Source organism: Triturus cristatus, chromosome 2_1 (assembly GCF_964204655.1).
Source record: "Triturus cristatus chromosome 2_1, aTriCri1.1, whole genome shotgun sequence".
NCBI classification, from domain to species: Eukaryota; Metazoa; Chordata; class Amphibia; order Caudata; family Salamandridae; genus Triturus; species Triturus cristatus.
Genome location: NC_140581.1, coordinates 376,370,743 through 376,397,820, shown reverse-complemented (window position 1 = coordinate 376,397,820; position 27,078 = coordinate 376,370,743). Strand labels below are relative to the sequence as shown.

The following is a 27,078-nucleotide window of genomic DNA, read 5'->3' as shown; positions in this document are numbered from 1 at the left end:
AGAGGCCTCGGGAGGGAGTTCAGCGCCGTCTTCCCGCTCACCATAACCAGATGTACTGTTGCCTGTACCCCCCCTTGGAATTTGTTGAGCTTCCTCGGGAGCTCCCAGATCCGGCAGGCTCTTCGCCTCCCCAGGAGCAACGTTAGGATCCTCATTCTTCAGCTCCCTTCTGTGGATTATTGGTTGCACCCTCGCTGTCTGGGGAGGGTCAGTTTACAACCCGCCCCCAGTTGTTGTCTCCTCCACGAAGGCCTACCGAGGCCGGTGCGGCTTTTTTGAGGGTTGTCTCGTTGGCCACCCACATCTTGAGCATGCTGCCCCCTTTTCTTTCGACCGCCTGCTTGAGGTCCTTCATCAGGGCTCCGGGACTGTGGAGCCGCTTTTACCCTTTGAAGCTTCCCTTCATGATACCCTTTTAGGTACCTGGGTCCGACCTGCTTCATTTGACCCGGTAGCTCGTTCAGTTTTGCACCGCCACCATCCAGCTCCGCATAATCCGGTTTGTCTTTTTGTACACCCTGATGTGTAAGGCTTTGTGTTGCAGACTGCTTTCCCCTCCCTGCCTCCTCTAATGCTTCCTCCCTCTCGGGAGTCCCGATGGCTAGAGTCATGGGGCAGGAACGTCTTTGCCTCCACTAGTGCGGCCCTACAATCCTTGAATACAATGCGTGTTCTAGCACGGGCTACTTCTGCCCTGTGGGACTCTGCAGATTCTTTGCTTTCGGCCACCTCTGAAGGTGCTCGGGTTGATCTCCTTCGCCTCCTCCGGGATGGCCACGACCTTGCCGAATTCACAATCCGCTGAGCCTTAGATACTGCGGATTCTTTGGGACATGCTATGGCGTGCTCGGTTGCCATAAGGCGTCACGCTTGGTTACGCGATAGTCTTTCCCGAAAATATCCGGGAGCGAATGGTTGACTTGCCCTTTGGGGTTTTACTGTTTGATGCTCACGCCGAATCGGCAGTTCACCGGCTCCTTACGGGCTTTCGTCCTCCCACTTAGGTCTTCTTAGGCCTTTCTTCCATGGTGGTACTTTTTCATTTTGCATCCTTTAGCTGCGCTCTGTGTTAAACATGGGCGGTGAGCCTTACGTCCTCTTTTCCCAAGTGTGATTACCCTTTTATTGGCATTCTTTGGATGTATATGTGTCAGTTGCTTTGGTAATCCTCTTCCTACGTCGCCACCTTTTTTCAGGGCTGCGATGTGTGGGGGAGCTTTTCTGAGCTGTTGCAAGTTGCCCATAGATTCCTCCTTGCTTCCGCATACTAGGGTGATTTCTCAATTTGACAAATGCTCCCTTTTTGGGTGTTCCACACTGTAAGTGTCTTTTCTGGAGTGTTTGGTCTCGGATTCTGAGGCTCTTTCCAATTGTTAACGCTACGCCTGCGGGACAGCTCTTCTGACGGCAGTGGTCCTTGACTACTGCTTGCAAGTCTGTATTGTGGGTTGGTTCTCGCTTTGGCTTCATACTGCCCGGTCGGGCACTCTTTAAGTTTCTGGTGTAAACCACTTTAATGTCTCTGTGGCCGTTTGCCTGCTGCGTGTTTCTACCTGTTTCGGCAGGTTTAACATTGCTGCTACCGCCGGCTATTCCAATCGCATTGCTCAGGTTCTAGCTCTTGCCTTTAGGCTCTTGGCACCGGTTCGTTCAGCCTTCCTTCTATAGGCGAGTCTGTTAGGCTCCGGTTGCATCTCTTCTGGTTCTTTTTGAATTTGAGTCGGTGTCCGGATCGTGCGCCATTAAGCGAATAGTGGTCCTTCTTTCTTTTTCTCTTATGTTGCTCTGGTATATGGCTTGGGCCGTTCTACCTGCTCCTTTTTAGGGCTCGTGCCTGCGTTGCAGTGCGTAGCATTGCTCGCGCAGCGAGCGCCCTTTTGTATGGGGTTTTGAAAGCTGACCACACGATTGTGCGTGTGATCAGCTTTCGCCGTCAGGCATAGGCTTTCGCGATTTTTATTTTTACAAAAAAAGGCGCGCGATTGGGCAAAGGCGGATGCATGTTCCGCCTTTGCTACGCCCATTCCTGACAGTGGCTAGCATGCGCAGCAGCACGCGTTTGCCTTGCTGTCGCTGCCGCGCTCCCTCCCCCCCATCCCCTCTGTGATGCGCGCGCACCACTAGTTGTTGACAATATCGATCGCGATCGCTTTCAGTGCCGCTTGTTTTCTTTACTTTTGGTATAATCGCGGCACCCGCGCTTTTCTTTTGATGTTATAAGTAAAGCACTGGTGCCGCATTTATACCAAAAGTAAAGAAATAGATTTTTTTTTCTATTTCATTACTTTTGGTATAATCGCGGCACCCGCGCTTTACTTTTAACATTAAAAGTAAAGCGTCGGTGCTGCGATGCTTGTTTAGAGAAGCGGCCACTTCGTAAAGTTCTCTCCCCTCCCCCCATCTCGATGCCCACATGTCCCACACACAGATGTCGATCGCTGCCCCACGCGTGTCTCTAGAGGTCTGAATGAGAGCGATGAATGGCAGATTGCCATCTCCCCACCGCTCTCAGGTCTCCATAGACTCGAAGCAAATGGACAATATTGACAGCTGTTGCTTCCCCTCTCACAGAGCCAGTATTGAGAGCAAACCGCATGGCCCCAAGCTGGGAGTGCACAGGAGCAGAAAAGGGAAAGTGCATGACAACTCTATAATTTGCAATCCACCTAACATCACAGGGAGTGACATCACTTGACGTTTCTTCGATAACATTGAAGTGACTTTCCATGGGCATCTTTGAAATGAATAAAATAAAAAGGCCTAATTAATATAAATACATATATCCAACAGCCCCATTAAGTACAAATGCCTTGCATTAATATCATTAGATGGTAAAGTTCTCCTCAGGACTTTTTATTAACAGGCCAATAGAGCCAGGACAAAAACAGTCACATGAAAGGCTGGCTCTTAAAAGGGAGGTTGAGCTGGGGGAGGTTATATTATTTTAACAACATGTTTTTTCCCATAGCCCTAAATATCAAACCTGCTTTTTTAAACTCTTCAAATAACCTGCAGCTCTATTACCCAATTTATGGTGCTCTATTTACCAGCCTCGGAAGGATGGAAGGTTGAGCCTACCTTGCAGGATTCAAACACAAATCCTCCAGAGCATCACATTTTGTCAGCAGGGAGACTTAATTTCACTCCTCCACACCACAAGCTGCCTTCGGGCTCAGAAAGGCTTCGGTTCCTACTGCTGCCTTAAACCCGCTCTCAGCTCCGCTCATGCCGCTTCGCCTGTCGCAGCGAAGCGCAAAATGGCGGATTTACAACTGTCATTATGACAACCTGTGGGGAGAGAATTGCTGAGCACAGAAAATTAACTACACGCGATCGCCCAGGCAATTAGCGATCGTTATGCGGACAGACCCACATAGCTGTCTGTGCACATCTTCTACTCTGCTCCCCGCCCCCCCCCCCGCCCTTTATTCGCACTCTCGCTGTGACCAACTGAATACCCTTTGGCTCTGAAAACACTACCTGTACACCCATTACAGTGTACAAGTTACACGTCGAGGATGTGCGTTGTGATTCAGGTACAGTGCATAGCAACCAAGTTTTCAGATTGCTTATGTGCAAAGGCGAGACCTATTGGCTATGCCAATGCTTGTTAATACGGGTATGGTGTCACGCCATTCTGGCATTTTTAGGATAACTGCAATCCCGTTATTTCTGCTCTTCCGAGCTGCTTGGGTTGCTGTCTGGCTGTTCCGCCACAGCCTCTCCCACCCCCCCTCCCCCCTTTTTTTTATCCATCACTCTGTTGCCGGATCGGATGCTTGGCGCTATCTGTTGATCTGTCGCAGACCCACCTCCCCTTTAGGGAATGGCTGTGGTATCTATTCTAAGTTAAGGAATCTGCGGCTAGATGTCTCTATCAGATGTACGAGTTACTTCCCTTCGGTAACGATGTATCTGGTAGAGACGTTGTCTAGCCACAGGTTCCTTAACGCCCACCCAGCCTCCCTGTTCTGCGAGGGCCTTGCCAAGTGGGGTTCTCCGCTGACCCCCTTGTTACAGTTTTCATTGGGTTTTTTCTCTCATGGGTGCTCACATTGTTGCGCCCCTTTGAGATTTGCCATAATGCCACTTACTCCCTCTCAGGGGTTCTGTCAAATAATACCGTTGCCTCCCTCTCAACGGTTTCTTCACTGTAAAATGAGGCCTTATCGAGGTTTCTACACTGTAAAATGAGGCCTTATCGATTGTCCTTCACCAGGAGATTCCTCTTCATTTTCTTCTCCTGCTGTTTTCCGCCTTCTCTGTTGGCTCAGGGTTCTGGGCTTCTCTGCGGTAGTCTTCTTTTGGGCTCTACTTGCCTCTGTTTCAGACCTCTGTTACTACAGGGGCTGTGCCGGACTTTTCATTCCTGCGGTGGACTGTTGTTCTCTCTGTGCTCCATTCTTGCTGGACGGCACAGTTCTGCATGGATGGTACTGACAGTCTATTTTTGTCTGTTGAGATGTTCTTCCCTTCTAACACTAGGGAAGGGTCTTCACTTAGCTTGCGAGGTTCTGTCTCACAGCTTTTCCACCTATATGTAGGTGGTGTCTAATTATGTCTTTTACGATGGTGTCTGCACCCTCCTCCTTATTTGTATTCGGATTTTCATCCATCGCATACTGATTCCATACTTTAACAGTTTTTTTGTTGGTGGCTCCGCGTTGTCGCGGAAAAGTTTCTCCGAAGAAAACTGATGTCAGCGCGCCGGGAGGGACTTACATGACCTTGTTGACGTCAGGGCGGGGTCGTGTGGCGCGGTCCCCCGGCGCGCATAGGTACTGCTGCAAAGTTTTTTCCGGATCCAGTTTGACGCCTGGGGATATTCTAAGTTAAGGAATCTGCGGCTAGACAATGTTTCTACCAGATACATAGTTACCGAAGGTAAGTAACTCATACAGCAGGTTTTCCAGCCTCAAAACGGTCCATCTCCAGGTGGATAGTTTCATGCATCAAGTTAGCTTATCAATTAGCACAAAAGCCCCTTGGGCCTACTCCCAAGGCGCATTCCACGAGGGGGAAGGCGGCTCTGACTGCTTTCCTTAATAACGTGCCGATCTCTGAGATCTGTAAGGCGGCAACTTGGCGGTCCATCCATACATTTACAAGGCGCTATTGTCTGGATTCAGACACCAGAGCAGACACCCAAGTAGGCCAGGCGTCCTTGAGGAATCTGTTAAACAGCTGATTACTGCGGTTGTTGTAAGTTGGGTCGTACAATCTCATTTGCTCGCAGGCGGAAGATGGGCTTGCTATTCTATTCAGTGCTTATGACTATTGATGAGGATCCCCTGGAAGAGAAGGATAAGTTCCTTACCTGTAATCCTAGTTCTCTTCCAGGGGTATCCTCATCAAAGTCATAAGCAACCCACCCGCCTCCCCAGGCAAATGAAAATGTTGTATTGTTGAACTATATGTTTGTGCCCTGACCTTCGGGTCACCGCAAAGAACAACTGACCTAACTGTCACCCCTGAGGCATGATGGGAAGCTGGGGGTCATGGCTGCCTTAAAGGCACGGTGCCAGTTTTTGTGTGCAAGTGCTTTCATTTTCTATACTGTTGGTTTACAATGCAGCCTAACATGTTCTGCTCTTTAGCAGTTTTCATGAGTTTCTCATTAAAAAAGGCTCAGGTGGTACTTGCCCTCCTGTGGTTTATACATTCATTATGTGTTTGCAAAAGCAATTATTAATTATTGCATTGCTTAGCCTCCTAGATGGGGGCTGCATTGGTATGAGAATTTTTTTTTTATATATATATCTGTGTGTGTGTGTATATGTATGTGTGTGTGTGTGTGTGTGTGTGTGTATATATATATATATATATATGTGTGTTCGAGGCATATGAGCTGCAGATTACACACTCTGTATAGATCGCCATCTGGTGTTGGGCCCGGATGTTTGCAGTTCTTTCTTCTTCGAAAGTCTTTGGAAGTCACGAGGTATGTGACTCCTCCTTTGGATCATACTGCGCATGGGCTTCGGCTCCATCCTCAGATTGTTTTTTTCCGCCATCGGGCTCGGATGTGTTCTTCGCGCTCCGGTTCCGAACCGTTCCAGTTACAGTTCTTCTCATCGGCGCGCAATCCTTCCCTTCCGCGGTATTGTTCTCGATCGCAATCTCCCCACGACTCATCGATAAACTTGGTTTCCAGGCGTCGACGCAGGCCTTCGGGCCTACTTCAGCTCCGGTCCTGGCTCATGGAAAGGACTCCATTTAAGAAGTGTCCTCGATGTGGGTCCAAATTTCCCCACACCGATCTCCATGAGGTGTGAAACCTCTGCCTCTCCCCAGAACACGAGGCTCAAGACTGTCCGGCGTGCAAATCCTTCCGGTCCAAGAAGACTATTCGAGACCGAAGACCGAGGAGAACCATGGCACACCCGTCTACTGCAATCCCCGACGACATCTTCGGAGAAGACGTCGATGTTCCCGAGGAATAGCACACCGAAGAGGGCCTCCCTCGTCAGCGCCTCCGAAGCCGCCGACTCAGATGTCGAGTACATCACTCCGGCACAGAGGGGCGTTAGTACTACTATCGAGCCCCACCCTCGACGGCATCGAAAAAGGCTCTGGTCACGCCTTCGCCCTCGGGCCTAGGCACGACCAAAGACACTGCTTCCCATACCTCGCTTTCGGGCCCGGTTAAGAAGCCCATCAAGCCTTCAGGCAGCTCGGGCTCAAGCCAGCCTGCCGTCGGTGCCGAAAAACGCTCCGCACCAAAAAAGAAAATGGCTTCCTCCGCGCCGAGCTCCACATTGAAGCACCCGGCGCCGAAGACACCCACTAGCTCCTCGGTACCGACACCATCTTCGGAACGGAGCAAAAAATCCAAAGCCATCGACACCTACACCTCGAAGCTGAAAGCCATCTCAGAACCGAGGAAACAACCGGATGTCTAAACCACACAGTTCAAAACAACGAACTAATGAATCCAAGACTAAAAAAACCAACGGCTCCAACCCCTTCGGCGCTGACGGATCGGCCTCCCACAGAAGAACTATTTCGGCCCGATCCACTCCAAAAAACACTTACGAAAGACCCTAAAACTGGACATTTGATGCTCAGCATCAAAAAGAGACCACTGGACAAGCCTTCCCCTGCTACACCTCCGAAGAAAAGAAACTTTGGTACCTCTCATTTGAGACTACCCTCACCCCCTCCTCCACCACCCCTACCTCGTCATTCCCCCACACCCTCTCCAGATGAGGATGATGACGATGTCTATGAAGAAATAGGAGAGGGACCCCATGACTAACCCACAGGGGACCCCACTCCTACGGGCTCCCCAGATCCATGGGACGACTACAACATCCCAGACGTCCCTAACGTCCTGCAGGACGACATTTACCCTTCAAGACCGTCCCCCCAGAAGACACTATGGGGTTTAACCAACTGCTACGTAGGGCTGCACACTACCACGGAGTTGATCTCCATACAGACCCCGTGGAGGAGGACTTCCTCCTAGACATTTTTGATACCACCCACAGGGCTACTTCCATTCTGCCCATGCTTAAAGGTGTTATCAAACATGCGCCAGAGGTCTTTAAGGACCCGGTCAGAGCCAGGGTCATTAACCCTCGCATCGAAAAGAAATATAAGGCCGCCCCTACAGACCCCACCTACATCAGAGGGCCCGCATGTGAGAAAGTGTCATCTTTCTTGCATGGTATGCCCCCACTTTTTGCTGAATTGCTGAATGTACTTTGCCTGAGTGTGCCCTGCACTCCTGCCAATCAGGTGCCCAGGGCCTATGTTCCTTCCCTAAACACACAAAACCCATATTGGCAAACCCTGGCAACATGTCAGCCCCTGGTAAATGGTACCCTAGGAAGCCAGGGCCTTGTGACCAGGGAAGGCCTCTAAGGGCTGCAGCACTCATTGTGCCACCCTTAGAGGCCCTGTACCCTTACACACACACACCCTACCCTTGCAGGCTGGGTGTCTGGGTGCAAGACAAAACAAAGAGTCGACATGGCACAGATCCCTGTGTGCCATGCCCATCACCTACACTGCCATGGCATATATCCGCCACCCCTCTAGCTGGGTGCCCTATGCCAATGGTGTGGGAGCAGGAGCCCTGTGCCCCTACAGTACCCAGGTCCATTCCTGGGCACTGTAAGTGCCGTGCTGCCATTTAAGAGTACATGGTGCTGAGAGCTCGTCAAACACGAACTCCGCAGCACCATAATGGCAACACTGAAGACTTAGAAGTTTGTTATTAAACCTCTCAGCACATTAAACCCACACTGATGCCAGTGTGGGATTTAATGTACCAAGCACCCCAGATGGCATCTTAGAGATGCCCCCTAAAACCTAACCTACAATCCACGTCTGTTCTGAGGCTGCCTAGGCTGCCACACAGCAGACATGTTGCTGGACCCCTGGGTAGGAGAGCCCCTGTTCTCCTGGGCCTGCAACAATGCACATCCTGGGCGAGGTGCTAAATCTCCTCCCCCAGGATGGGCAGGGGGAAGCTTCAAAGGCATGCCGCCTCTGTGAGCTTCCCCAGGCCACTGCAACCCCCCCACTCCGGCGGGATGCTTGGCCGGAAACCCCAAATAAGGACAGGGGATGTGCCAGCCTGCCCACCCCACCCCTCAGGTGGGGGAGGCGAGGTGAAGCACATCCCCGGGCTCTCGCCATCTTGAAGATGGGAGGCCCTACCCTATCAGGACTAGGCTACTGCCCCCCTCCCACAGGAGAGAGGCAGGATAAGGGGTGTACCCACCCCAGGACAGGGACCCATTGGTCCCTGCCCTTCACCTACCTGTAACGCCCCTAAATCTAGTATTTAGGGGCACCCTGAACCTTCCTTCCCCAGATTTCAGATTCCAAAATCCGAATCAGAGCGAGGTGCTAGGTCTCCTCCCCCAGGATGGGCAGGGGGAAGCTTCAAAGGCATGCCGCCTTTGTGAGCTTCTTCAGGCCACTTGCTGTACTCAGCAACTGGCCTCCACCGGTTCTGACCCCCACTCTGGTGGGAAGACTGGCTGGAAACTCCAAGTAAGGACAGGGGATGTGCCAGCCCTGCCAACCCCACCCCTCAGGTGGGGGAGGCAAGGTGAAGCACATCTCCGGGCCCTCGCCATCTTGAAGATGGGGAGCCCTACCCAATCAGGACTAGGCCACTGCCCCCCTCCCAAAGGAGAGTGGCAGGATAGGGGGTGTACCCTGCCCTTCACCTACCTGTAACGCCCCTAAATCTAGTATTTAGGGGCACCCTGAACCTTCCTTCCCCAGATTCCAAAATCCGAATCAGAGCTAGAGGAAAGAAGATCTGCCCAGCAGCTGCTAAGAAGAGGAAGACACAAACTGCTTTGGCCCCAGTCCTACCGGCCTGTCGACCCTCGAACCTGCTCCTGCTCCAACCCGACATCTCTTGTGGCCAGCAACCTCACAAACCCCGGAGTACCTGGCTACCTTTTGACTCTAAACCCCTGGGACTCCCATGAGTAGAGGCTCTACTCAAAATCTACTTCCAATTGCTGGCAGCAGCCCGGAACCGCGAACCCAGCACACTCTGCACCAGCCAATCCTGGCCTGTGCCGGAGTGAACAAAGACCACGAGGACGACCCCACGGCAACTGTGACCCCGAGTCCGGCACCCAAGGACCTCCCTCGACACTCCTGAAGAAGCCTGCAGCCTCAGAACAAGGTGCCCCCCCCCAACCGCGATCAACAGAGGGTAAGATTTCCTGACACCAAAAGGCACCCCGGCGCCCCGCGGGCCCCTGTGCCCAATCCCGGGGTACCTACCTATCCTCCAACTACCCAACTTATTTCTCGAAGTGGTGCTGGCACCTGAAGAATCCTTGTCCCCGAGCTTGCAGTCTTTTTCTAAACCGGAGATTTCCCTTTGAAATCAATTGAGCGCCCGAAGGCTCAAAAGCACTCTGCACCCAGCCGCCCGAGTGGCCCTGGCAGTGCAACCTCTACACCTATCTACTTTCCCACTTGCCCTGAGTAAGTGACCAGGAGCCCAGCTCCCACAGCCGCGTGGCCTGCTAGTCAGCAGCCACCAACCAAGGCCCCCCTATCCCTCATAGGATAACATTGGGCCTAACTCTCTCTGCACCCGGCCGCCCTAGTGCCGCTGGGAGTGAACCAGCTGTACCTACCTGACCCTGGGGGACCCCTGAGTCTATGTCCAAAACCTCAACTCTGCCAGTCGAGTACTTACCTTTAAACCGATAACTCCATTTTCTTCATAGGGTAATATTGACTGGCTTTTTCCTGAAATTTCTTTCAAGTGTGGACTTTTCAAAACTAAAAATATTCACCAAAAATCAGCCGAGTAACGAAAACGAAAATACTCACCTGCTCTTAGGTGATCTCCCAGTGCTGGATCTTGGTGCCCAGCACTGACTCTGAAAACTACTTACAACTGTACTTACCAGTAACCCAATTTTCTTCCATAGGAAATCATTGACTGTTTTTTTGTGAAATTTCTTCTAAGTGTCATTTTCTGCAATCTTTAAAAATCATATAATAGCTGAAAATGTAATTACTTACCTGTTTTGGATAAAGATCCCAGTACTGAGTCTAGGCACCCAGTACTGGATTACAAAAGTAACGAGAACATACTATACCTGTAACTTGAATTTTCGGCCGAAGGGAATCATTGACTGTTTTCTATGAAATATTTTCTGTCAACTTTTAAAATAGCAAAATATTGTCTAAAAATCATCGCAGTAATTAAGTTGACTTTTCTCACTTGATTGCAAGTACTGACCCAGGACTGAATCTAGTATCCAGTCCTGGAATTCCAAAAGTAATCCTAAAAGTAATCTGTGGCAAATAACATGAAACTTCCATTGAACTCAATGCATTATTGTGTTTAAAATAGTGTTGCCTATTGCAACCACTTGTAACTGTTTACAAAAGTCAATTGCATATTGCAAAAGTATTTATATAAAGCATCTCATTCTGAGAAAGTATATTTTAAATCCAATTGTTGGTTCTAAAATAAAACAAGCATATATTTTTTTATATATAAACCATTGGCCTATAGTTCAGTTATTGAATGTGTGAGACCATTTGCTGACTGAGTGTGTACAACAAATGCTTTACACTGTCCTCTGATACTGCCTTACTGCTCGACCAAGCTACCCCTTTAGAGAGTAAGGTTATATCTAACTGTAGCCTCTGCCAAGCCTCTGGGGACTGTGGACTCTGTACACCCTGTACCTATTTGGGAACCGTATATTCAGAGCCACTTTCTCACACCGCACCACTAGACTCGTCGTAGTCTCCACTGCAAGGAAACGTGCAAACTCCCAGGCATCAGGCGAGGCACCACCACCTGATAAAGAGTCCATGCTCCTAGATGCCTCTGGCAAGCGAACGGCATCCCAGGCTGCCAACATATGGCGCATTGCAAACACTCAAGCACTTCTGGCACGATACGACGGGGCACAATATGATGAACTAGAAGCCATAATGCAACACCTCCCTAACAAATACAAGAATAGAGCCAACGAGCTAATCCAGGAGGGTAAAACAATCACCAACACCTCCATACGCTGTGCCCTCGATGTTGCAGACACTGCCTCTAGGGCAATTAATACCAGTGTCCTCCTCCGTAGGCATGCCTGGCTACGGATTTCCGGTTTTAAACCAGAGGTTCAGGCTTCCATCCTTATCCACCCTTTTGACCAAGAACATCTCTTTGAACCAAACGTAGACATTGCCCTTGAGAAAATGAAGAAGGACACCGATACGGCAAAATCTATGGGAGCCTTACAGTCACACCCTCCTAGACGCTCCTTTCGCTGCTCTTCCTTTCGGAGCACCCCTAGAGGCTACTACTCAGACAGTGCCTCTACATCCTATAATGCCCCTACACAATCCACCTTCACTAGAGGTTACCAAAGAGGTGGCTACAGGGGTAACAACAATAAAGGCAGAGGCAAAACTAATACCTCCCGCTCTGCCTCCACCCCTACCCAATGACTTCCCTTCACTCCCCCCAGACCATTCCCCTCCAATCGGGGGCAGACTCAACAATTTTCTTCATGTCTGGGCTACTATCACCTCAGACAAATGGGTAACACAAATAATTCAGTCAGGCTACTGCTTCGAACTAAAATCAATCTGGGCATAGACTCAGGGGTCTCCCAGGGTCAGGTAGGTACAGTTGTTACAAGCTCAACGGCACAGGGGCAGCCGGGTGCAGAGAGAGTTAGGCCCAATGTTAGCCTATGGCGTGCAGGGGGCCTTTGGTTGGTGGCTGCTAGCAGGCAGGCCACGGCGGCTGTGGGAGCTGGGCTCCTGGTCACTTGCTCAGGGCAAGTGGGGAAGAAAAATTGGACAGAGGTTGCACTCCCAGGGGCACTCGGGCGGCTGGGTGCAGCGTGCTTTTGAGCCGTCGGGCGCTCAATGGATTTCAATGGAGAAGCTACAAAACGAACAAAGGCTGCAAGCTCGGGACGAAGATTCTTCAGGTGCGACCAACACTTCGAGAGGTAAGTTGGGAAGCTGTAGGTTAGGTAGGCACCCAGGAGCTGGGCACAGGGGGCCGCAGGGCGCCGGGTGCAGTGGTGTCTTTTTGCTTCTGGAGATCTTAGCCTCAGCTGGTCGCGGTTGGAGGAGGTCCCTGGTTCTAAGGCTGCAGGCGTTGTCAGAAGCGTCGAGGTGGGTCCTTGGGTGCTGGATTCTTGGTCACAGTCACCGGGGGTACGTCCTCAGAGTCTTTGTCCACTCAGGCACAGGCCGGGCTTGGCGGGTGCGGAGTGTGCAGGAGTCGCGGTTCCTGGTTGGCACCAGGGGCTTGTTACTTGCTTTGAGCAGAACCACTGCTAGTGGGAGTCCCAGTCTTTTAGAGTCACAAGGCAGTCGAGTCCTCCGGGGTTTTCGAGGTTGCTGACCACTGGAGACGCCGGGTTTTAGCAGGAGCAGGTTTGAGGGTCGACAGGCCTGTAGGGCTGGGGCCAAGTCAGTTGGTGTCATCCTCTTGTTAGCAGCTGCACGGCAGGTCTTCTTTCTTCTTGTTCTTCTTGCTTGATTCTGGATCTGAGGAAGGAAGGTTCAGGGTGCCCCTAAATACTACATTTAGGGGCGTTACAGGTAGGTAGAGGTCAGGGACCAATGGGTCCCTTCCCTGGGGTGGGTACACCCCCTATCCTCCTACCTGATTGGCAGGAGCCCAGGGCACACTCAGTCAAAGTACATCAGCAATTCAGCAAAAAGTGGGGGCATACCATGCAAGAAAGATGGCACTTTCTCACACACATCAAAAGCTACATCTCACACCCTGTCTCCTCATGCAGAGCCATGGAAAAATCAGACATTCAAATCCCAGAGAGCTCAACCTAGCGATTTGGCTCCTGAAGTCAGAGTTTGGTTATTTACAACTACCACCAGACTGTATGAATTTTCTCCAGGAGGCTAGAAAGCCTTCTACTAGAGCATGTTATGCAGGAAAATGGAAACGGTTTGTTGTCTATTGTAAAAATATCAAGCCACTTCGATACTTCTGTACAGAACTTCGTTTGTTATCTGTTGCATTTACAGCAATGTGGATTAGCTTACACATCTATTTGCTTACATCTAGCATCCGTGGCTGCATACTTGCAAAATAGACAATACTTATCTCTGTTCAGGGTACCAGTGATTAAAGCCTTCATGGAAGGATTAAAAAGGTTGATAGCACAAGAATTTCCTCTGCTCCAGAGTGAAACTTAAACATAGTCCTTACAAGGCTAATGGGTCCACCTTTTGAGCCAATGCACAAATGTCAGTTACAATTCCTAGCATGGAAAGTTGCTTTCCTCATAGTGATAACATCATAAGGAGAGTTGGTGAACTTCAGGCCTTAACTATCCAAGAGCCTTTCTTTCAACTTCACAAGGATAGAGTAGTTCTTTGTACGAATACTAAGTTTCTCCCTAAAGTAGTTTCTGCTTTTTATATCAATCGGTTGAGTTACCTGTGTTCTTTCCTCAACCCGATTCTGTAGCAGAACGAGCGCTACACACACTTGATGTTAGACGTGCTATACTTTACTACATAGAAAGAACCAAAGAATTTAGGAGAACAAAGCCACTATTTGTTGCTTTTTCTCCACCTCACAGGGGCAATCCTATATCTAAGTCTGGTATTGCAAGATGGATTGTTAAATGTATCCAAACATGTTATGTTAAAGCAAAAAGAACTTGGTTAGTACCCCCTAGAGCTCATTCTACTCACAAAATAGGGGCTACTATGGCCTTCTTGGGCAATATCCCCACAGGTGATATTTGTAAGGCAGTAACATGTTCTACACCGCACACATTCACCAAACACTATTGTGTACATGTGTTAGCAAGATAACCAGCAAATGTAGGCCAAGCAGTACTTAAAACTCTGTTTCAAACAACTACAACTACTACAGGTTAGCCACCGCTTTGGGAGTTTACTGCTATATAGTCTATGCAAAGCATGTGATCTACAGCTCACTTGTCTCGAACGGATAATGTTACTTACCCAGTAAGCATCTGTTCTTGGCATTTAGAGCTGTAGATCCATATGCACCCACCCACCTCTCTGGTCACATGTAGTTGTAGTTCTTAATTCACATTCATACACATGGACCTCTCTATTCTACACATACTAACTCCATTCTCATCCTAACAATCTAACAATGAAGTTGATGCCCATGCGCACTATCACAGAAAAGATGAGTCACCTACCTTGTGACTGGAAAGACTTCTTCGAACAAAAACAACTTGCAAACATCCGGACCCAACACTAGATGGCAGGAGTATGCAAAGCATGTGAATCTACAGCTCTACATGCCAAGAACAAATGCTTACTGGGTAAGTAACATTATCCTTTTTCCAAGGTTTTCCAGAGGTGCAAAACCAAGGTAAAACCGCTGTGAAACAATCATATTATTCCCGCTGCTTTGAATCTGAACAGAGGTACTCGTTCAACATACTTGCAGTCATACGTCTCCTTGATAACCTATTTGAGTTACAAACTCTGCAGTTGGGTTATGAAGTAAAGAACAACAATCACTTGGAGGCACCCAGATGTCAACACATTAATCATCAGAGCCCTGAACATCAAACCACTGCCTATTTCATATCTCCAACACATCAAAGGCACCCCTTCTATCATATTGGCTTCAAATATGAAGTCTGTCCCAGCTTTTCCTCAGGTTTCAGTGAAAGTTCGTTAAGAGGAGAGTTTGATTGTCTGAAAAACACCAGCATTTTCTGATGGATACTTCTCACAGCAGATTCCTCATCTTGTGAACATTCCCCAGGAGGGTTTTTTTCCTGAAAGTTTTAAAGCTGTAGTCCAGCACACCGGTAGCATTTAGGTGCCACCCATGCATGCTGACGTTGATTGCTTTATTTATGTGCCTTCAGATGTAGATACAGACCTTCTCCTTTGCCATTACATCCTATTTCTTGTCAAACGTCTACCAGTGTGCAAAGAAGAATGTCGCCCACGAAGACAAGAGTTTAAACTGTGTAGGGACTGTTGCAAACAAATGTTTGTGCCTGACCCCCACAAAGTATGTTTTAGGTGCCTGGGATCTGATAATGATTCGAAGGCTTGTGAGTACTGCGCCCAAATGAAACCAAAGGTCATTTTAGACCGCAAGGCCAAACTTTAAGTCGCCAAACATAGGTTGACCCCCACGCATTGACCGGTCAAAGTCGAAACCAAGGTCTTGTTCCCATTCCAGATTGTTTCAAAGTCGAAGCCTTCAGTTAAGTCCAAGGAAAAAAGCTAGCTTAAGCAGGAGTCCGTTCTTCCCGCCACTGTTTAACTCCAGAGAGGGTGTTAACATACTTATTCCACAGAAAAATGGAAGAAAGATTAAGCTTTCCCTCGTTCTACCACAAACTGTGCTACTCACTGCACAAGAAGGACTAGTAACTAATGGTAATAACTCGGAAACAATTTTTTTAAATATATTATCCTCTAGGACGTGGGCCAGCCGGTCCCCTCCTGCTACAAAAAAATCTTTTTAATACAAATGTTTTCACCTACACCAAAGAGAGGCAAGAGCTGCAAATTAATGACCCAATTTGGGAGTCCCACAGGGTTGTAAATACTGCCCTCACCCACTCCATGAGTCCTAGACGGTGTTAAAATTCTCCCTGGACTCCCTCCCAATCTCCATCAGAGACAATTCTTAGTCTAATCCCAGCAAACCTCTAGTTCCTGGATGTTTCAGTGACATTGCAGCAAGTAGAGGCTATGCTGCACATTTTTGACACTTCACCGCATCCCTCTGGCATGTCTTTGAGGCCCGAAGGATCTGCATAAGCCTCCAGTCGGACTTCTGCTGGTTGATCTGCCCTCTGTGCCGTATATGTCCCTTGAACCCATATTGGGTTCTACAAAGACTTTTCCACCATACCTGATCATCAGTAGAAAAGAATAGAGATATTTGGCAAATAGATTTTTTCCTCTACAAGCCTTGTTCTGATGTCAGTGAATGCCAGCTGTGTTTTAGGCCGCTACTCCCATGCAATTTTGGACATGGGAACACACATTTTACCTTCTATTCCAAACAACCTTCGGGCGTCCCTTAGTCAAGTTATTCAGGATGGTTGTGACGCAGCAACATTTGTCATAGATTGTGCTTAGGGCATGGCTGTCTGCGTAGGTCGAGTAATGTGGCACTTCCATGCCTTGCCTGGATGAGGTCTTCAGGCTTCTTTGGGGATGCGCAAGCATCTCAGATGGACATGCAGTTTGATGGCTTTAGTGAAAAAGCAGGTTTGGCCCTGAAACAGGTTAAGGAGAGTAGGGCCACAACACATTGCTTTGGTCCTTCTGCCCCCACCAGACAATTCCACCAACAATTTCTCCCTCTCCGGGACTACGGTAGGAGTTTTTTCAGTTTGGCCAACACGAGACCCCTCCATCACCCCAGTAAGCCATAAAGAATTTTCGTGGCCGATCCCATGGCTTCCAAAAACAATGCCCAGAAGACCAGGGACACAGTCATCCTATTGGAGGCAGGATCCGATATTTATAATAATAATTCCTATTTGTAAAACGCGAACATATCACCCCATTAAGGGTTTTAAAAAGGCGCTAGGGAACGATGTTTCTTCCAAGGGAGGCAGGCCACCACTTAAGACAATTGGATCTTGCAAACTGTACATCGAAACTATACTCTCCCATTTCTTCCTAGTACGTGCCGTGTCAGCACTTTTGCTCATTGGAGTTTCTCTCTGAGATGCTTTTTGTCAAGAGTGGAACTCTAGACTCCTGTATGCCCCTCCGCTGCTGCCGCTCCTGCCCCGAGTTCTGAAGATCATTAGCAATGACTGGGCTCAAGTCATCCTGTTGGTGCCGTATAGGGCCAGGAGAGTGTGGTACTTGGAACTCCTGGGCATGAACATTTGTCCTACAATCAAGCTGCAGCTTCAGAACGATATTTTGTCACAGCAGGGCAGGGTTCTGCGCCCAGGTCTGCACAAATTGTATCTTCATTGCAGGAGATTGAGCAGTGGGAGTGTCCCTCTTTCAACCTTCCTCCTTTGGGGGCAAGGCATTCCTTCACAAAATTAGTGCACACCAGTTGTTGGGATACATTTGTGGCTTTGTGCAGCACCCATCAAATTGATCCCCACCAACAAGCCAAGTCTTATGAAGTTTCATTATTTGATTTGTTTCTGGCCTAGCAAGGGCTTTCTTTTAGCACTGTTAATAGTTGTCAGCTCTTTCAGCTGTTTTGCTGTAGCTGGATCAGCCTTCTTTATTTAAATCATCTGTTTGATGTGATTTGGTTTGCTATGTGTATTTCTACTAAAACCCTTTGTGATGCCACATTTGACTTGAACTTGGTTCTCCCTTTTTTATGTGCACTCCTTTTGAGGCATTGCACAGTTGTCTATTAAAACTTCTGATATTGAAAACTGACTTTCTCATCGCCATAAAATCAACTAGGCATGTGAGCAAACGGCAGGCTCTTTGTCATTCCAACGTACACAATATCCTCTCTAGATAAGTTGGTGTTGAGGACCTAAGCTTCCTTTCCACCGAAAGTGGTCACTTTATTTCAAGTCGGGCAGGCTACCACTCTTCTGACATTCTTTGTCAGACTTCATCCCTCTAAGGAGGGCGAGCGAGTTCTTCAGTTGGAGCTTAAGAGGGCACCACGCTTTAAAATCAATCACATCAAGGAACCCCAGGTAGACCATCAGCTCTTTGTGTGTTGTCCAGGGCAAAGCAAGGCAATGCAAAAACAGACCATCTCCCGATGGACTTTTCTATGCAGAAAGACCGGCTACCCATTGGTGAAGAAGCGACCTCAATGGGTTTAAGGGCTCATTTCAGCAGATCTAAGGCTAGCACATGGAGTATTTGTCCTGGACATTCATCAGGCATCTACGTGGGTATTAGTAAATACGTTCACAACGCACTACTGCCTTCACATCCAGGTCCATCGAGAAGGGCATTTTGCCTGCTTATTCCTTCTGGAATTTTTTATCTGAGCCAGTTCACATACCCACCACCTTGGAAGGTACTGCTATGGTATCTATTCACAAAGGGTGGAATCTGCGGTTAGAAGTATCCATCAGGAGAACAAAAGGTTACTTAATGTTAACGCTTTCTGGTGAATGCTCTTATCTAACAGTAGATTCTTCACAGATCCTTCCATGTCCCCTTTCTGTGAACTGGGTTCTTATGCCATCTAAAAGCTTCCAGTCTAGAGATCCGCACACTAGTCATAACAGTTTGCTGATGGGTTGCTTGTCTGAGAGCTGAACCACCTGAGAAAGTAACAGACATCAATATGCTTGCGTTGGTTTATATGCAGCTCAGCTTGTGACGTTCAGAGTGAAGCGACATTGGCGAGGAGTCGCTTATCACCTGCTGGTGCACAGGAGTACTGCTTTAAGGGTCTCCGGATCCATTCTGATGCCTGAGCAAAATTCACAAGGTGAGTTATCTGCAATTAGAGTATCCACCAGAAAGGGCGTTACTGGAGGCAAGTAACTTGTTTTTCTCTGAGACAACTGTCTGAGACTCCCACATGAAAAAGAACAAAGACTATTGATGCCTTAGACCTAATAGGGTAAGAGTTCGGAGAGATTATCGTTTCTACTCCGTGGGTCCGTAGAGTTTCAACAGAAAGATGTAATCCATGAAAATTGTTTCTGCAAAGAAAAAATACTTGTTCTACAGATACCACATCCGATTAGGATTCAGGCACCTTATCTTTCACCCTGACATCTCCTTCAAGGTCACTGTCTAGTCTTTGTCCAGTCATTGACTTTAACACGTTCCATGACATCATTGCGAAGGGTGCAGCCAAATCTAATGTCCTAATAGAAGGCCCCTCAGACTTTATCGCTTGTCCTTGGTAGTTTACCTAGAGGTTAACTATATTGAACTGCTAATTCCACTGGCCCCTTGCCTTCTTGAATCTGTTAACTAGTTGTTTGTTATCTTGGCAACAGTGAAAGCCACAAATCCTAAACTACTTAAAACGTTAAAAAGATTAACTGCTAGAGAAGCATGTGGCTATTTGATGGGAAAAACATGCCTTTGCCAGTTTTCATCTTTATTACGAAATTCTTTATTGATAATACTTGTTAAATGGTGACTAGATGGTCTGTTAAATACTTTTAACAGAGACTATGGAAAGTCCACGCATATTATCACTGGCCATAATTAACTAGATTTGGATTCCAGGTTTGGGGCCCAAGTGGGTCAAGCTGCTTTTTTAACAAGGCCTTTTAGTTAGCTCATTCCTACCCTTTTTAAACTCCAGTAGCTTCTCTTGCTAACCTATTCCAGTATTTGACTATCCATTAAGATCACTCAACAGAGATGAAAATGTCACTTGTAGTCCAACTTCTTCACTGTGTAACTATTCATAGAAGTCCTATAAAACTCCCTCTTCTCCCCCATGAGTGCCTTAGTATGTTAAATCATATAATGTATGTATCCTTATTCAATGGAAAAATACCAGAAGGGACTAGCATTGTGTGCCCTGATGAGATGTTGGAGCAGCTGACGCAAATAAACGTAGTTCCTTATGTTTAATGTTTTAATGCTGAATTAGCTATTTTCAAAAATGAAAAGCAATTTAGTTAAGCATACAGCCTTGGATACCTCTGAAGTTCCATATTTTAAAAGGCCAGTTTTAAACATGCAGTTTTATTATAAAATGCTTTGCACGCGAGCGGCACAATTCAGATGTCAAGTCAGATTAAATCGATGGAGAATTGGGAATAAGTAGCTTTTACTTTCTCAACTATGATTTCAGGCTTTACAAAGGGTGGTGGACTTAAAATCAACTCTGTCACCTACAATTCTTGCAGCAGTTGGTAATTGAAGATGGATGGGTTTAGGAGGGAGGGGGGGAGGCTGTGGTGGCTGCCCCCCCGGAATTCCCCCGCATGAGCAGTGGTACCGGTGGACAGAGGTGGGTCGTTATGGCCGAGAGTGTGGGGCTGACTCCTGGTCAGGGGATGTGTGATGTTTAGTGTGAATGTGTCTGTAATCCGATGGGGGTGTGTGCCGTGGGGCGGGCCCCCCGCACACACCCCCCCCCCACAAGTTGAGGGAGGGTCTTGCCTGTCCATTTAGTCCCCCCCTTTCGTGCTGCGTGGACCGGCCTTTCTCCTTCCCCTACTGGGAGCTGGGGGGGGTTTTGACCTCTGCCCTGGCCCGCCCCTTCTTTCCCAATAAAGTTGTTTAAAAAAAAAAAAAGAAGATGGATGGGTTTGGGGAAGGTAACTTCCCTTAAGTTTGCAAACTGTCTGCTTTAATCGTCATCCCTATGTTAAGTATTGGGAAGATATTATAAAAAACTGTTTGCATTTTGTTAACTATGATTTTGTGACCTGAATATTGTTTCTTTTCTTTTTAGCATTGACAAATAGTGTAACGACTGGTGTGAACTGCTTGTCTGGCGGCTTTTCTCCGCTGGACAATTTACCCCGCGTACCGGCCAATCATGTGCCTGTTGCAACAGAAGACTTGATTAACTTACCTACCAATGGCGAAAATGATTGTTTTAATTTATTTGATGCTGGGTTTTATCACTCTGAGCTCAATTCTATGAACCTATGCAGTGAGGAGCCAGAAAGGCCTTCAAAGAGATTAAAAATGGGAATCTCAGTCCCTGAATCCTTCCTGAATGATGTTTCTGTAAATACCCTGGCTATGGACTTTGAGAATCACACACATCACATTACCAGTGCCAAGATGGCTGTCTCTGTGGCGGACTTCAACAGTTTATCTTCAAATGAAACAAATAGTTTTATGAACTCTCGTGCACTACATCACACAGCTCTTCAATCTGAGTAAAACCCACTAAAAACTTCATCCGCAATTATTATGTAGGTGTGTGGTAAGTCTGATTGGGGTTACCTAGTCTTTCACTGGACAGTTTACACTATGACATCAGTGATGTCTTTGTATGTACAGAACTATTTCTTGATTTTATCAAGAATTACTTTTAGTCCATGGACGTGGAAATGGCTTACAATATTTGGCAGTGGGAAACTCTAGTACAGCTTTAAGCTCTGCATCTGTTTTGATTTTTCTGACCAAGCCTGTGGACATTTGATTACTAGCCCAAACTTAGCAAGGAGTTCTAAATTCAGGGGATCTGCTTTCCTTCGTCCACCCACATCTAAGCAGATTCGTGCATTGGAATTTGTGTTTACAGGTACCAAGGCTGATGACCCTGTTAAATGTAGCATTTTTTTTAATGAAAACATGGCTGTGGTTTTCATTTATTTAAACTGCACAACCGTGCAAATATTTTTTGTTTATGCTGTCTCTTGGGATACTAAAGCACTTCGGTTTACACCACAAGTTCAACTTAACTGAAACCTGCGCATAGAAGATAGATGTGCAGAAATACAGTATGAAGACTCTATGCTAGCATTTGTGTTGGAAGATTCCAAGCAGGACTACCTTACAAAGATAACGTAATTCTACTGCTTGGAGGGTCGTGTTTCTCAGCATGAGTAGCAATCCTGGGTTTTTTTTGTATACTGTTGTAATTTATTTTGCCTGTGCTTCGTTCACAGCTCCGACAATTTTAACATGGTGTTTTTACTCATCATTGAAACCGCCAGTGTGGTCCATAACTTCAGGTAGCACTTGTTGGCTTTATCACTGAATGGTCCATATTTTGGAAATTAATATGGGTAGTTTAAAGCCTAGTGCTGAAGAGGTACTATCTTGATTTTGCCGTGTAGCAACTCACTTAATAAAGATTTCTCCCACTGTAAACACCAGGAATTCTGTAAATCATTGCCTTGAAAAACAAAGCTTTTAGGAATTGAGGGACTGACTGCATTTCAAGCACGTTTCGTATCTAAGTTTTGCATTTAATCTTTTGGAACATTTCATGCCAACGCTGTAAATAGGAGTTAGTGCTTAAAATTGTGTGTTGAAAACTTTGTATATGGATCCTATTTAAGTTATCGAAGATGCCAACAAAATGGGCAGTCTACACCTGTGTCAATGTTTTTCATGTATGTATGAATGCTTTAGAAGGGTCTAGCAGAAGAGATGTGGTGCTTGGAGAAAAGGGAGGAGCTGTGCTTGAAAGTGTCAGTGTGCAATTTTGGACTGCTAAAGTAGATGCTACTATTGTTATGTTTAAAAGCATCTAAAATGCCTACTTTTGACATTTTAATTTATTTTAATAAAAATATTTTGATGCCAGAAATTGTTGTTACAAGTGTGGGCTAGAAATAAGAAACATGTTTGCTTTATTCAGCCATATAACCGTAGAACGGTTCACCAGAGCACATATTTGTCACAGAATAATCTATTTTTATCATGATTGCACTGTCTCAAGTCCAAAATGCTTTCCACTGTCTGTTGGCAGAACACGTTCATATGATTGACCGCGGTGGGAATGTTAGTAATTATTCACCACTTAAATGATGTGTTGAATAATAAAGATGTAGAACGTAAAGGGGGAGGGTATTTATTCTCCATACTGTGAACTGAATTAACATCACTTTGGGATGCATATATTTAGGATTTCCTTTATATGAAGATAATTTTAAGATGTGTACACATTGTTACTGTGGTAAACTTTATTAATTTGTGTTAATTTCTTCAAGTACATCTGTTAAGTAAGGATCCTTTGTTAACATGGATCAGCTTCTTGCTGATTTTCTCTGAACTTTGCTTATTCAGATTATCCAACGGTCTGATGTTGTTGTTGTTTTATAGCTGTCCTTGTTTATACAGTTTAACTGGGTTTACAGTGCATTAGTGTTTCGAAAATCATTACACAAAGGATGACAGAGTGCTTAAGCCAGTTGCACTTAAATGAAGATTCCCATTTCCAATAGTTGTTGCAGTAATATATTCAGTTGATCTATCTATGCATTGCTGGGATCACAACATAGATGGGAGACTGTTTTGTTTCTAGTCTAAAGTTCTGATTGTTGGCAGGTTCTACGGACACTTTATTTAATGACACTTTTTTGACCAAAACGTCTAAAAATGGTATGAGAAAATTAATTCAGCCTGACAAGTTAGATTTTCAATGTTATTCTAATCTATTCTTGTTACATTAGCAGAGCTAGCAATCCGATAGTTTACTTGTAACTCTAAGGCAATAATTTACATTTTGTAAATTTCTGTACATTTCTGTATCTTTCTAGATCTCTATTTCAGTATTGTTTTACAATTACTTCTGCGTTGTACAGTAACATTTTTGTGCATGCCTATTGTGACTCCAAGTGTACCACTGATGTCTCCAATGTAAAATAGCTATTTATTAATTTTATTTTTCTTTAAAGCTGGACTTGTTTTTTTCTGTTCAAATTGTTACTGTTTACTAAGAGTTGCATTTTAGTATTAGCTGGCGATAACTGCAGATGTGAAGAAAATATTTTGCCTTTTAATTCTGATACCTTAAAGCACAAATATTCTTATTGTAGTCTGCTGAATTCTTTGTACTTTGCAGCATATTTTCATGTAAGCAAACCAAAAATCCATGGTGCACCGTTGCAGGTTTGGTAGATAATTTTGGTTACCGGTGATTGACAGGGAATGCAAAGAGGCTCTATAATTCATTCAGAAGTAGAACTGGTGCTGTGAATATAGCAATACTTATTTTGTTGGTTGCGTTTTAGTTATACATATATGCTTTTTAATGGTCCTCCCTCATGCGCGACATGTTGAATTTACTTGAAGGATGTACAATATTGCTTAAGATGATGTCTGTCATTGAATTGTGCAACTGTTTACTCTAGGTAGCCTAATTTATCCGCAAATCATTCTTCTCGTGTTCTTCTAGTTTGCAAGAGCACTGTAACATTATATAATTTAACCAAAGTCATGTTTTTATGTTTTGAATGTAAGCATACTGTTAATTTGCATAAGGAGAAAACAAATCCCAGCATTACACACAAACCATAATCAGGTTACATACCAATTTAGATGGTATGCTACGGTTGTGTTTTATTTTTATACTAAACTGTTTCGATCAATACCACATATATTGTTGAAATACAGACCATTAATCTAGTAAGAGCGTATCGGAGTATAATTTTGCCCGGTTAAAATCAAGTCCCATGTGAATATCTAGACATGAATTAGTGACAATCAGTACACCTTTTAATAGCTGATATGTTCAGAAGGGCCTCTGTTGCATTGATTTTAATACTTGTACATAAACACTGATTTTTCAACATTATTTCGTATTTTTGTTGTATTTTAATAACCGTTGTACAGTTCCAGAAATAAATATCTGGAAAATCATTTACTGCATCTTTTGCTTATTGGTTTTGATCATTTGCACACCCTTTGTTAGCTTTCAGCGTTAGACTTGTTCAGCTACAAACGTATAAAGTAACTGGCAAATCTAGCTTTAGGCGATCAGCCTTTGATGATTGAGGAGTGCTGCATCCCGCGATTACTGCAAGTGTCATTCCTGCAGTTTTAAAGTATTCTAGATTTAAATCCTGTGCACTATCTTCCCCTATAGTTGTTTGGATCACGGAAGCATCTTGTTTTACATAAATAATTTTGGGCGTCTGCCTCAAGCTGAGCCCCTATGACTCACATTGGCCCACACCACAGGCACCATCTTTAGACTGTATATTTCTCCAACTAGTTAAATCATATTGCACGTCCAAGATTTATAACTAAAGATACAGCCACCACGGGAGAGCCTTGTAGACTGTCAGAACTGAAGATGTATCTAACACGACACTCCTCTGTGCCTGAAATTGTTTGAATGATTGCTATAAGTCATATAGAATGATTCCCAAAATTGTAATTTTCTATTCCTGGAATGCCGTAACTTTTGGCTGCAATTTCACTTCTAGTACCCTAGAGAAAAACAATGTATGTATGTTTGAGATGCTGGCGTCTGTTATGGGCCTGCGTGATGCTCCACTATTGCTGCTGGTGGTGCAAGATATGCGCTTAAACTCATGCAGGGATGTGTGTTTATTGAAAAAGCAGAGTGCAGATTTTTAATTCAGTGACCAACAGCATGAAAATTACTATTTTGTTAACCCACCTTACATTGTCCCCAAGCTTATTTTAATTGACCATAAGAATCCAACATCTACAGCATCCCACAAAGATAGACCATTATAGTATTAAGTGCCACTGAATGTGGCGGCGACCCTCTCTGATGTCATATCAACACAGTATACACCAATAATTCTGTACCAGAATCTTCACAATGCCCAAAAAGAACCAGTCTTTGAGCTTGTACCAAAACATGGACTGGTTTGTCCAAAAACAGGGGTGGAAATAAAAAGCAGACTGCCTTATATCAAAAACAATGCCTTCAAAGTAGGAAAAGTATTCGGTATTCACTAAATCTGATTGAGGCCCATGAATTGCTAAAACTTTCCACATGACAAAAGTTACTAATGAGAAAGCCTTAGTCTCTTTCCACATGACCCACTACAGTGAGATTAGGACAATTCTGCTATTCTTGAGTACACGTCTTTGCAAGACAAAGAAGCTTAGCAAGTATATGAAGGGAGATGAGACGGAAGAAGAGAGAATAGAATTATCAGATTGACCTGCCTTTAGAGGATTATGAATTCTATCTGTTGCATGCATCTCCAGTTCGCTGAAGTTTGGGCATGTGATATGATACAGTGGACAGCACAATCGGGGGTGTAGAGTATGAGGAAGTTTAGGTATTTTTTGTAAGTAATTACTGTTCGCGGCATGGGAGTTGTAGATCACATGCTTTGCATACTCCTGCCATCTAGTGTTGGGTCCGGATGTTTGCAAGTTGTTTTTCTTCGAAGAAGTCTTTCCAGTCACAAGGTAAGGTGACTCCTCGTTTCGGTGATAGTGCGCATGGGCATCGACTCCATTATTAGATCCCGCCATCGGGTTCGGGTGTGTATTGCTGTGCTCTGGTTCGAAACCGTTCCTTGGGTTCCCCTCAGTGCGCAATCCACTTACCCCAGTATTGTTTTCGATCGTGTATCCCATTCTTCACGTATCGTATCGGCTTATAAAACTCTTTTAGATCGGGTAATTCGTGGATGGCCATCGGGCCTAGCCGCATCGGTCCACCTCGCAGTCCATGGATCGGATTCCATTTAAATTCTGTCCCGGGTGCCATGCAAAGTTTCCGCGCACCAACTCACACGAAGTGTGCAACTTATACTTATCCCCAGAGTTCAACGAACAGGACTGCGACGCGTGTAGATCTTTCCGATTAAAGAAAACGCTTCGTGACCGTCTGGCTCGATGTCACGAAATGCAAAGTCAAAACATTGGCTCCATTCTGGATCGGGATCGAGTCGGCCATTCTCGGGCACCGAGCCGAAACCTTTGGCCTTCGGAAAAAGTCTCAGAGCCGGCTCCTTCAACAAAATCAAAAGCTTCTTCGTATCCGAAAACTTAGGCACTAAAAACACCGCCACTGAAAATCTTGGCAACTAGACACAAAAATGCACCTTTACCGCAACAGGAGCCCCGTTTCGACGTCCCGCCTTCCAAACTGGACCCGAAACAGAACTGTTTAATAACCCTAAAACTGGACATATTTGCACCAAATTGCCACTTAAACGCAAACCAGAGACAGAGGATGCTTATCACATTCCCCTTAAAAAGAAACATGTTGGTGCTAACCTTTCTCTTCCTCCTCTA

The 27,078-nt window shown here is 45.9% G+C and overlaps 1 protein-coding gene across 9 annotated transcripts in view; it reads left to right on the top strand.

Moving 5' to 3' along the window:
• The window catches only part of MIER3 (MIER family member 3), a 242,296-nt gene extending 217,588 nt beyond the window's left edge, over positions 1–24,708 (top strand). For all 9 annotated transcript variants that reach the window (XM_085631370.1, XM_085631374.1, XM_085631376.1 and 6 more), the window contains one exon: positions 20,837–24,708. In XM_085631370.1, the coding sequence (XP_085487496.1) occupies positions 20,837–21,276 (440 nt within the window). In that variant the 3' untranslated portion in view covers positions 21,277–24,708. The remainder of the gene's footprint in view (positions 1–20,836) is intronic.
• The last annotated feature ends 2,370 nt before the right edge of the window (positions 24,709–27,078 follow it).